The sequence below is a fragment of the Sceloporus occidentalis genome, unplaced genomic scaffold (genome assembly GCF_023333645.1).
Source record: "Sceloporus occidentalis isolate IW3139 unplaced genomic scaffold, rSceOcc1.0.p SCAF_13, whole genome shotgun sequence".
Lineage (NCBI taxonomy): Eukaryota > Metazoa > Chordata > Lepidosauria > Squamata > Phrynosomatidae > Sceloporus > Sceloporus occidentalis.
This window is the reverse complement of record NW_028316993.1, coordinates 5,187,524-5,199,805: the sequence shown is the minus strand read 5'-3', so window position 1 is coordinate 5,199,805 and position 12,282 is coordinate 5,187,524. Positions and strand designations below refer to the sequence as shown.

General features: G+C 47.2%; 1 protein-coding gene across 3 annotated transcripts in view; it reads right to left on the bottom strand.

The window, feature by feature from the left end:
• The window catches only part of PPP1R13L (protein phosphatase 1 regulatory subunit 13 like), a 30,792-nt gene extending 19,175 nt beyond the window's left edge, over window positions 1-11,617 (bottom strand). Inside the window, exons 1-6 of one of the 3 annotated variants that reach the window (XM_089478393.1) lie at window positions 10,244-11,617; window positions 7,233-7,263; window positions 6,112-6,308; window positions 5,507-5,586; window positions 4,624-4,653; window positions 3,745-3,807 (exon numbers count right to left, since the gene is read on the bottom strand). In XM_089478393.1, coding sequence (XP_089334519.1) covers window positions 3,745-3,807; window positions 4,624-4,653; window positions 5,507-5,586; window positions 6,112-6,308; window positions 7,233-7,263; window positions 10,244-10,309 — 467 coding nt within the window. In that variant the 5' untranslated portion in view covers window positions 10,310-11,617. Of the gene's footprint in view, window positions 1-557; window positions 625-1,747; window positions 1,813-3,744; window positions 3,808-4,623; window positions 4,654-5,506; window positions 5,587-6,111; window positions 6,309-7,232; window positions 7,264-10,243 lie in introns of those variants that run through there. The other 2 variants (XM_089478394.1, XM_089478395.1) reach the window with 2 other exon arrangements.
• Between the last annotated feature and the right edge of the window lie 665 nt (window positions 11,618-12,282).

Genomic DNA, 12,282 nt, shown 5'->3' with positions numbered 1-12,282 from the left:
GGCAAGGAAGGAGAGAATGAGAAAGGGAGGAGAAGGAAGGAAGGATGGAGAGAAAGAAGGAGGGAAGGGAGGAAGGGGAAAGAAAGAAGGGAGAAAAGAGAAGGAAGAAGGAGGGAGGGAGGGAGGGAGGGGAAAGAAAGCAGGAAGGAAGGGGGCCGGAGAGAGCATGGACTCCCCCTCTAAACCCACCCCCCAAAATAAGGGGGGAGACGGGGGACCTTTCTCCAGAGCCCCCCAATGATCTCCCCTGGGGCCCAAAGACCAGAAGGCAGGCGGCCCTCCTCCTCTCTGGGATTCCTGGCCAGTTTGGGAAGGGCGGCTGGGGCCAGTTCCCAAGGAAGGAAGGAAAGAAGGAAGGAAGAAAGAAAGAAGGAAGGAAGGAAGGAAGGAAGGAAGGGGGTCTCCCTCCCCCTCCTCCTTTTCCGCAGATCGAGTCCAGTTTTGCGAAGGGTAGCAAAGTCTGGCCAAGTTTTGGAAGGGCGCGTAAGGTCTGAGAAGGGTTCGGGAAGGTGTTTCCAAGTGGAGCCCAAGGCTCCCCCGGGACTCTAGGGACTCACCTCCGGCGGCGGCAGCAGCAGCAGCAGCTCCTCTCTGCTGGGCTTCCTCTCGGGCCGCGGCTCTGGAGCCCAGCAGGAGGAGGAGGAGGAGGAGGAGGCCTCCGCCCGGGAAGCAGCCCTTCCCCTCCTCCCTGCCTCCCTCTTTCCTGGCCAGGGCCAGGTAGGGCTGGAGCGCTCCCCTGAGGCATTCTGGGAGCTGTAGTCCTCCTGCTCCTGCCCCTTTGGGGCTTTCTCTTAAAGCAGAACCCAACTGGCACCAGGAGGAAGGCCAAGGGGTTCCTGAGCATGGGCAGAGAGAGAGAGAGAGAGAGAGAGAGAGAGAGGGAGAGCTCACTCTTGGGACTGCAAACCCCATAATCCCCTAGACGGCCACAGGGCTCAGGGGCCCCAATCCCCTCCAGGAACGAGGGAGGCTTAACAGCAGAACTAACTTGGCAGGAAGGCCACACTCTCTCACTCTCACTCTCTCTCATTCTCTCTCTTATTCTCTTTCTCTCTCATTCTCTCTTTTCTTTCTTTCATTCTCTCATTCTTTCTTTCTCTCTCATTCTCCCTCTTTTCTTTCTTTTCTTTCATTCTCTCATTCTTTCTTTCATTCTCCCTCTTTTCTTTCTTTCTCTTTCATTCTCTCTCTCATTCTCTCTCTCTTTCAATTTCACACTGTCTCTCTCTTCTTTCCCTCCGTCTCTCTCTCTTTCTTGCCTGCCTTCACTTCATTTCCAACTCATGGCAACCACAGTCGAACCCATCGCAGGGTCTGCTTGGCAAGATGTCTCCAGAGGCGCTTTGGCCACTGCCTTCCTCTGAGGCTGAGAGAGTGTGGCTTCACCTGAGGTCCCCCAGTGGGTTTGTTTGTGAGGCTGGGGCAGGACTCGAACCCTGGCCTTATACACCGAAATGCTACACCAGGCTGGAAGGCTTTGAGCAGGGAGGGAACCGAATGATGGTCTCCCCAAACCCAGGCAATTCTTGGATCCCAATGTTGGAATGACAAGTTTAAAAATGGAATGACTAGTTTCCACTTTAAAGGTGGTAAGAAACCATTCACTTTGGGAGGAGAGATCCGCCGAGGCCCAAAAACAGGCCCAGAAGATCTATGGATCCAAGGTGTAATGGAAGGGGATGAATCACTTCCGCCGGAGGAACCCAGCCAAAGCAGTCGCCTTTTACGTCCAGAACAGTTTCCTAACCTTATCTCTACATCTTTCTCTTCCTCCTCCATTCAAGGAATCCAGACAAGAAGCCTGTAGTAGAGAGAGCCAGGGCGGTGGAGTGCTTTGAGGGCTGGACTCTAGGAGACCAGGGTTCGAATCTTGGCCTGGCCCTGGAAGCCCACTGGCAGGCCTTGGTCAAGTCACGCAGTTCATCCTCTGAAGAAACCTGGCCAGGAAAAGGGTCGCCACACGTTAAGCGCTTTAGAAACCAAGTTTAATAATAGTAGTACTAATACTAATCTGTTTAAATGGATGGCTGCATCCACATTGGAGAGATAACCTGGGTTGGCACCGCTCTGGGCCCACAACAAACTCCAACTCCCAGAATTCCATAGCCTTGAGCCAGAAAAGAATCAAAGCGGTGCCAAACCGAGTTATCTCTCCAGCATGGATGCAACCGATGAGTATTTTAACTAGTGTGTTGTTATCCAACATTCAAACCACTTCAACACTGGTTCTCAGTCGGGACCAAAAGCAATCTCCTCTCTGATTTAGAACGAACTACTACTACTTTACTCGGCAGTGTTGGGCATTGCAAGGTCTAGTAGGGCTGCCTGTGAGCCATACAATGCATTTGTTTGTTTTAAAACCTCTATACCCAGCAGCAACTATGCCAGGAGATTGTTACCGGAACGGCAAATAAGAAGGCGGTGCGTTTGCATTTTTGCAAAGCACAAGCGTTGGAGGCAAGGTCAGTTTTGCACAAGTTAAATCAACAACGCTTCTTAAGTTTTTTGTGGGTTTTGGGGACTATTTTGTGGCCCTGTTTTAGAAGCGTTTATTCCTGACGTTTCGCCAGCATCTGTGGCTTTGGCATCTTCTAAACCTCAGGGCCTTGGAAAGGGAGCAGAAAGGGAACACACCTTTGGCTCCGTCGTCTCTTCCAATCTGTAACGTCAAAAACCACAAAACAACATTGTGCAATGCCTCTTACTTTCCATTTCTCTCGTATCCATAAATCACATTTAATGGCGCTCAATCTTCTGGCATTTAATACCAAGCCTGGGAGACATTGCACTTCGAAGCAAGATTTCTTTTCCTTCCTGCCAGCGTTTTGCCCAAAGGGCAACGCCATGCCCTCCAAGATTTCGCAGACGAAAACCGAGACATTTGTGGCCAAGAGTGTGGTCAAAGTGGCAAAAGTTACAGACAGAGGAAGAAAAGACAATTTGGGAGATGATGATGCAGTTTGCTTTTGCTTGCAGATACAGGGAAGATCCATCAGCATGCTGGTGTGGGGATTCTGGGACTTGCAGTCTGGCAAAGTAACTTTCCTGCACTCACACATACACACTTTTGCACATAATGCCTGTATTCGCAGAGCAGATGCCTGCATTTTAAGAAGGACAGATCATAAATAAAAGGGCAAGGAGGCCATTTTAGGAATGCTTTGCAAGGAGGTCTGGAAATGAATCCCTGGAGGGTCATCAAGAGAACAAGGAAAAGCCAACTTCAAGGTGCAACAGGTCTCCTGGACAGAGGCACCGTCTTGGTTTCGGTCATTCCCTCCTTGCCTTCGTCTGGAGCATAGTGTCTCTCCGCACTGTGGAGTTGGCAACTGCTACAAAAAGACAGCAAGGCATTGCTTATTACTATCCATATCCCAGGGGATTTCTCTGGAATGAGAATTTTATTGTATATTGTATTGTATTTTGTATTGTATTGTTATTCTGCAAGCTGCCTTGATTCCCCAAGGAAAAGGCAGAGTATAAAGAAAGTATATCACTATTATATTATTATATCTTTGGAGGTTAGATGAGTTAATCATGCAACTAACTCGATGCGATTGCCTTCAGAAGTTTAGCTATGGGGGAAGCGTCCCCAAATAAGGATCCTGACTCCCAAAATTAAATTGTCTTTAGTCTCCAAATGCCTAGTGTTGCATTCAAATGCAGGTTGCATGCAAAACATGTAGCTTTCTACCACTGATTATCTTCCGTTTCAATGCCAATAAAATGGGATGAGTTACATACAGATGTCTGGAAGGTGCTGGGTTTGGTTCCTGGGGTTTCCTCTTGCCTCCGATCCGGTGGCTCCTAGTAGCAGAGAGGCAGAGTATATTGTTAGTAATTCACATTGCAATGGGTTTTTAGGACCCATTCCTAACACCTCCCAGAGAGGTACATTCACTGGAGAATTCTGGGTACTGTAGTCCCTAAATGGGTCCTTTCCAAGCCATGTCCTAGTAGGGTTGCCAGGTTAAGAGCATCCCAAGCCCTGAGATTTCAGGTCCAGAATCGGAGATCCTTGCTGCAGAAATAATCCCGGTCGACGCCACTTTAAGCTGCCATGGCTCAATGCTACCAAAGTCCAAGAATGATAGTTTTGGGAGACATTTTGCCTTCTCCATCAGAGAGCTCACAAACTACAAATCCCAGGATTCCATAGTACTGAGCCATGGCTGGATTCTGCAGTGCAGATGCAGCCAGAGGCAAACCCTGTTCGTGTGATGGACCTCAACAGCATGTTAAGAAGCAACTACTCATGCTTAGAATCTATCGGTCAAAAGATGTGGTTGCTATTGTTGCTGTTGTGTACCTTGAAGTCATTTCTAAGGCAAGCCTACAGCTATGAAGGTCCAGGTTCGAATCCCTGCTCAGCCATGGAAACTCATTGAGTGACTTTGGTTGCGTCACACTCTCTCAGCCTCAGGGAAAGGCACTGGCAAACCTTATCTGAACCACCCTTTCCAAGAACATCCCACGATAGGGTTGCCATAAGTTGGAAATGACTTGAAGGCATACAGCAACAACAACACAACATGTTAGCCAAACTTTTATGATTTTAAATTGTTTTAAGCTGCTTTGGGTGGCATGGTGGGGTGTAACATGAATGGAGAAATAAGTACATACCTCCCTTTTCTCAAACTTTCTTTCCGAGGCCTGGAAATAAATAGAAATTGTGTTCTTATAAGAATGATAAAATGGTGGTGGGGAGTGAGGGGGGGGGGACAAGATCCCTAGAAGCAGGAGTGACTCTTGCTACAAGGAAAAGAAAACAATTCGGTGTATATCAGGAACACCTTTGCAAAATACAGGACAACCCACACCAATAAAAGTATTCCGGTGTGCATTGCATGCTCCTGGTGAGCATCAGGCACTTGTGATGGGCATCAGGCATTTGTGATGCACATAGCACACCCCTGTTTTATTCTTACACTTAACAGATGGTGTCTGGAAGTGCATCGGGACTGCCTCCATTCGCATCAGTGGCCATTGCATATTGGGGCATGGCGCATCAGTCACTAGCTTGTAATGTCACAGCAAGTTCCTGGGTCGCAAATACAGACATTGCGAAATGACTTGGGTCCAAAACACACTGCAGAAATAATCCAGTTTGTGACCGCTCTAACTGACCTCTATGGCTCTATGCTGGGGAATTCTGGGAAATGTCATTTTGGGAGACACTGGTGCCAAAACAAACTGCAGTTCCTAGAATTCCCTAGCACTGAGCCAGGGCAGCTGAAGTGGTCTCAAACTGGATTATTCCTGCAGTGTGTTTTGGACTTCAATTCTATTTCCCGCACATGTAAGTCCACTTATGAAGGCAGGAGTGCCATGCTCAGTTCCAGCCCACGAATTGCCTTACTCCTCACTGTTGGGGAAAAGAGAAGATATAAGTAAAGTTATTCATTGCTTCATTGTGGCCTCAGAAGGAAACCTCTCCCACCTTGAGAACAACACCCCGCGCGATCGTCCTTTTCTCCACCGGAACCCATGCCTTCCCCTGACTCACTTGCAAACACACCGCGTGTGCTCTGTGAATTTCATCACTTCTTGCTGTGCTTTGCCCAGGTCGGGGTCCACGCGCATCACCTATAACAGGGAGACACACATACACACACAACCTCACCAGACTGCCAAGCCATCTTCGATCGCCTCAAGCTTGCAAAAATCCCCAGATACCTGGCCTATTACCTGGAGCATTTTGAAGCATTGCTTTGCAAGAGGAACTGTTGTTTTTTAGTCAGTCCCGATTCTTAGGGAAGCATTGTTAGACAAAGGCAATTCTGCTGATTTAACGCTAGGCCCTAACAGGCTTGGCTTTGACATTTTTGACATTTCAATATTTTTCTTTCCTTACTAAAGGTTGAAATGTGAAATTTTAATTTAAAAATAATAATTCTAGGGCCTCTCCTTTCTCCTCCCTCTGAGCTTCAGCCCACTCCCACATTTCTCTTAAAGCATTTTAAAGGGAAGCAGATGACTGCCGCGGCCCATTTCTGCCCAAAGGTAGGTATTTGAGGAGCAGTGGTGTCCCCTGGTGCAGTCCATGCATCCCGCATACTGACCCAGTGATGCCAATGGGAGGCTGCAGTGGCCATTTCTCTGCCCACTGACCTGCAGATGAATGCTCCGCGTTTCCTCCGGGGTGCACTCTAGGGTCTCATCCCCACAGCAGCCGGTGCATCGCCACAGAGGGACGCACGGTGGCTTGAAAAAGTGCCCAGTTTCGTGGGGGTATTCGCTCACAATGTCCACCAGAGTCTCTCGGGAGTTGCAGAAGCTGCGGTGCCAGACATCCTGAAAGGGAACCGCTGGGGTACAGAGGAAGAGGAAATCAGGGGCTACTAGGCCACATTGTTCCTGACCCTGACCCACCCCCGGATCAGCCCTTGGGGTCCTCAGGAACACCCCACACCTTCCCCCTTAGTCAGAGTCTTCCCTCTTTAACTCATCCCTGCTCCATGGTTCTTATATTTCACATGAACTCTTGGTCTTCCTGCAAGAATGCATATGCTAGCCTTGCTCTGAGAGCCATGACCATGCACCCATCTCCCTTGTGAAATGACTTGGCTCCAAAACACAGCACAGAAATAATCCAGTTTGAGACTGCTTTAATTGCCCTTGCTCAGTGCTGGGGAATCCTGGGAATTATAGGGCCCGAACAGACAGGCCAAAATAAAGCTGCTTCGGGTCACTCTGGAAGTATGCTGTTTAAATGATGCATGCCTCCTAAGAGGCCAGAAATGCCACAGTCTGACTGGGGGTTTGTGATGGAATGCAACTCCCATAACCACTGGCAGTGGTTTCAGATTTCCAATGCTGGGAAGGTCCCAAATCCACCACTAAAAGGCAGGACAAAGGGGAGAGATACTCCACCACACTCTCTCAAATACACCTGATCTCATCTGCTTTCAGAAGCTAAATTGGGTCAGACAGATTGAGTTCTTGGGTGGAAGACCACCAGGCAGGGCTAGGAAGAGATTCTGCTTGAAGAAGAGTTTCTTCTGCCAGTCAGAGGTGACAATATGAGGCTAACTGGCCCAACATGGTCTGGGCCCAGTAGAAGGGCACCTTCCTGTATCCCTATTATGAAGTTCCGGGTTCAATCCCCAGCATCCCTTGAGAGGGATGAGCCAAGAATCCTGCCAGAAACCAGCTGCAGTCAGCGTTTGGCAAAACTTGCATGGCCCAACTCTGTACAGAGCCTCTTCCAGTGTTTCTAGAGGAAAGCTCACCTGCCTCTTGGCCATCGGAAGGAGAGTCCATCTGCAAAAGAACGAGACAGAAGTTAGAAAGGAGGGCTCTGAGATGTCAAATGCCTGCAGAAGATCCAGTCGGTCCAGGGCTACAAAGCAGAATCAGAGCTTGGAGGAGCAACTTCGATGAACTACAGCTCCCTACTGCCAGCATCCATCAGCCCAACATGGCTGTGTTGGTTAGAGGATTCTGGGAGTGGTAGTCCAACACAGCAGCTGTTCTGAGCTCTGATCAACTTTTATAATGTGTGTGTGTGTGTGTATATATATATATGTGTGTAATATATATATATATATATATATATATATATACTTTCTTTTCTTTCATTCATTCATTCATTCTTTCCTTAGCTACAATCTTCTGTTTGTCAAGATTAAGTCATAAAAATATCAACTGTCTTTGAAAAAGACCCCCTGAAAGGAAGACAGGCCCCTGCCTCCAAAGAGCTCGCAGTCTAAGGACTAAAATAGAGAAGAGGATGAGGAAAGAGGCAAGAGACGTCAATATAAGCAAGCATAAATGAGAGCAAAGGTGGTGGTTTTTTGCACATGTAACAATAAGTGGTACTCTAGCATTATCACTATTTTCCCATGCATGATCTGTAACTGACAAAGAACCCAGGGAAGCTTCGAAAGCTTGCCTAATGCAAAAAGCAGTTGTTCTCCCAGGAGCACTGCTAGCAGTAGCTGTGCTAGCGATGGCCACTAGAGGGCACTCAAACTCTTCCAGGTATTCCAGAGGCCAACCTTTTCCATAAATGCCAGTGGTCCAAACCAACACTGGGCAGTGAACTCTATTAGATCACTATTATGAGACAGCTTTTTGGGGGGCTACAACTCCCAGAACCCTCCAGCCAGCCCCAGGCTCTGGCATTAAAAACTGCCGGTGCAATCATTTTTGTGACATGGTGCCAGCTTTTGCATTTTTGAGAGCCAATGGGGTGTAGTGTTTTTAGCACTGGACTGATGCCAGGGTTAAAATGCCCACTTAGCCATGAAAACCCACTGGCCAAGTCACACTCTCTCATGCGCAGAGGATGGCAATGGCAAACCCTCTCAGAAGAAACTTGCCAAGAAAACTCTGCAATATGGTCGTCTTTGGGTCACCATAAGTTGGAAACAACATGAAGACACAACAACAACCACTAAGTTGTTTGGAGACTTCCATGCCCATGGGCTGTGTATCTGCTCTGGGTTCCAGTCCAAACTTTAATGGGTCTATGTTGCTGAGTTTGAGTGGATTTATTACCCTGACTGTTTCCTACCAAGAAAGCTCTCCAACTTCCAGACTTGTTTTCAGACACAGAATGGAAGCCATTTTCAGTAAGCCTGTGTTTCTAAGTTATGGAAACCCTAAGGCAGCCTATCTATCTAGCTCAGTGTTTGTCAGGTTTTAGATAAGGGCTTTCCTACATGCTTGGAAGATATAAGGTTTTGCATCTCCTTAATGGTGCACAGTAGTGTTTATTGTCCCTTGCCTTTTTAACATCAATTTTTTTGCATGTCCCATACTTCTTTAGACAGCGAGTTTTATTTTTCTAGATGTTTTTGCCAATATGTGTTTGTATCTGTTGTCTGTTCTACTTTTCATAAAAGTAGTAGAGCATAAAATCTGGCTTGCATCCCACCATAATATTTCCAGTTTCCGCATAGGATTGTGAAAGTTGGACAGTGAGGGAAGCTGGAGGGAAGAGGATCAATGCTTTGGGAACTTTGGTGCTGGAGGAGAGTTCTGTGGATATCAAGGGGATGCATTTACACTGGAGAAAGGATGCAGTTCACCTCCATTGTAAGTGCTGTAAATCCTGGGTTTTGTAATTGTAGAAGGTCTTGATCCTTCTCTGCCAAAGAATGCCAGCTCCTTGCTAAACTACAAACTAAAATTCTATAAGCTGCTGCCATGGCTGTTAAAGTGTTGCATTATATAGACACAGCCTATAGTCAGTATTGTAATTCCCACCCTCAACATGCGAAGCAAGGGTTCTATGACTGAACTCTGGATCTTCCTGTAGTACATCTGAATATATGCAAAATCAATTAAGTGCATTAACTATTTCTATTTTAAACTCAAAGAGCCGTTTCTGCCCATACTGAGTGCTGTGCCCATGCCATCTGGCACCAAATGTACCCTCCACAAGAGCTTCACAAAGAGCGCCACAAGTTCTGCCCGGGACAGAAATCGTTCCTCAGTCTGCTTCCAAACCATCTCCATCGTCTTTATTCTCCTGAGACGTAATTCAGCGGACAGAGATCTACTGCTAGTCGCTTGCATGTTCTGACAGAGGCAACACCAAATCAATGCAACTTCGGGGAAATTTGCAGTCATCCAGTGCAATCTTTTGAGATAGTTTTGTCCACTTTGGGCACACTGTACAACATTTCGCAGAACAAAAATGGGACCAAGATACACCAGAGTGTGATCAAGATGGTAAAAATTGTTAATGAGGAAAGGCTGTATCAGTTTGCTTTTGCCTGATCCTCCTGGGAAGGAAATGGTTCTTCCCTCTCCTCTTCCTTGCACTGGGTTAATTGAATGGGGTTGGACTGGATGGCCCTTGCGGTCTCTTCCAATCCTATGATTCTGTGATTCTAAAGTATATGGAATTGCGTCGGCTCCTAGCTTTTAGCAATAAAGTTCAAGCAGGTGAAAAAAGTGAGAGGACTGAGGGTTAATAATAAAATAAATAATAAATAAAATCTTTATTTGTATCCCGCCCTTCCAAACGATCAGGGCGGCTTACAATGATGCAACAAGTGCAAACAGAATACAAAGGTTAAAAACATATACACAACAGCAACAACAATCTAAAAACAACAATAACAGTCCTGGTTAGCCAGGACTGTCTCTGCCAAATCAAGACGGTTGGAACGACAGAAAGAGGAGATCATTTTTAATGCTTTTATTCTAAATAAGAAGCCTTACAAAACAGTCTCAGGTTGCAACCTTTCCTTGAGACCCCCTCCTTCCCAACCTTCCCCCAATTCCTCACCTGGCTGCAGGACACGCCGCAGAAGAGGGCAGCTGATAGCAGGTACCCAGCTGCCACTGGCCTCATCCTGGTGCAATGGTGGCACAGCGGGACAGTGGCGATGATACCAACGAGTGGAGAGTCCCAGGTTTTGCCCAGTGGAAGCCTGGTACAAGTGGAGGAGAAATAGATCCTGCCAGATCTTAGGGAAAGGTCATTAGCTACATGGCAAAAGAGGCAGCTGCTGGCACCAGCGAGTGGCACCACTTGGGCACTCCATGGGTTGAAAGGTGGGCCTTTTTCCAGATCAGTTTCTACTCTTGGAAGCTGAGAGAGGAAAAAAGGGATTGAAAGAGAGGAATGAACAGAGGCTGGACAGAGGAGAAAGGAAGGCGGAGAAGGAAAGAGAGAGGGAGGAGAAAAGGGGATAGATGAATGGATAGATGGATGGATGGGCAGGAAAGAGTAGAGGAAAGCAGGACCAAACAGGTCAGGAAGCAGACAGGAGGGAGATATATGCTCTTTATCCCCCTTCACAGCTGCCCAGAAAGGAGGAAAGACAAAGCCAGACTATTCCTATCAATGCTCTTTAGGAGGCTGAGAGTGTGCGACAGGAGGATGTGTCCACAGGGCATGAATGTGGCAAGCAGTGCCCTTCCAGTGCATTGGCACACATGGATCTATCTATACTGTGCTTCAGCAAAACCCCTTTCCCAGATCAAGCTTTGTTTATTGCATGGTTTGCAACAATAACAGCACCCCAGGATAATATATTGCAATGGAAAACTGTTTTTCTTTTCTAAAACGTTTGGAATTTCAGGTTAAGGCTTCATATTTTTACTATACTGGGCATTGCATGGGATGGATCCTGTGCAGAAACTGGATTTAAAGTGGGAAAATATAACATGACATTCAGGATTAACCCAAACAGATACTAGAAATAACCCACAAAAGTGGATAGTGGATAGATAGAAATAAAGTGACAGTAATCCAAATGCAAAGCCAACAAAACCTGTTCCTTTTTACTTTTGGAACATATATATATATAGACCCACTTAGTGACCTGGGCAAAGTCACACTCTCTCAATCTTAGAGGATGGCCATGGCAACCCCCTCTGAATAAACTAGCCAAGAAAACCCCATGTTAGGTTTGCCTTAGGGTTGGGATACTTGAAGGCAGACAACAACAAAATTTGAAATCCACAAATGCTAAGCAACAAAAAAACTTTTGATGACAACAACAAAATGTGTGCATGTGTGTGAACATGCAAGCTCTGCAAAGTGTTGGGGCATTAATGGTTTATGTTTATTAGGCATCTCAGCTGCTGCCTGCCTGCCTTCCTTCCTTCCAGGTGGGACTGAAAGGAGGAGGCCTCTGCAATTTCCCATCCTTTGCCTTGCTGTGTCATTTCCTTGCCTAGGAAACCAGGGTCTCAGCTGGATCCGGCCCATGAAACATGATGATGGAGCGGTCAAAAACAAGCCAAAGGGTTGTTCTCACACATATACAGAGAGAAAGATGTGCTGTAAGTGGGACTGAGCTCACAGATGTTTACAGGACAGATGAGCGGTGGCCTCGCCTGAGCCAGAGAGCAAAGTGGACCTCAATTCCTGGATGCAGCTGCCGGACACTTGCGCCGGCCGTGGGGCTGATGCGTCTGGCTCTGATACAGCGCATGGAGAGAAGAGGAGGCATGTTTGGCAATGAAGGACTCTGGCAATCTTGGAGTCTGCAGCATTCAGGTGGCAAAGGCCAGGAGGCCTGGGTAGCCCACTTCGGAGGAAAGGATCCAAACAGTGGTCATAAATCCAAGATCTGTCAACAGCTGGGACTGTGGTTTTTCCCTTTGATCCAGAGGAGAAGCCAAACTGGAGCAGAATAAAGTGGAGAAGAGAGTAAATAAACACTTTTTGGGGAATCTCTGGCTGTGGCAATGGGAGAAAGCAGGGCTCAGAAAGTGGGGAAGTTGGGGTGACGCTTCCCAGAATGCTGGAAGGGGATACTGGTTGCGTCTGTTTAATAGTGATCATTGTCTGCTGGGAAGATCCCTGGCTCTGGG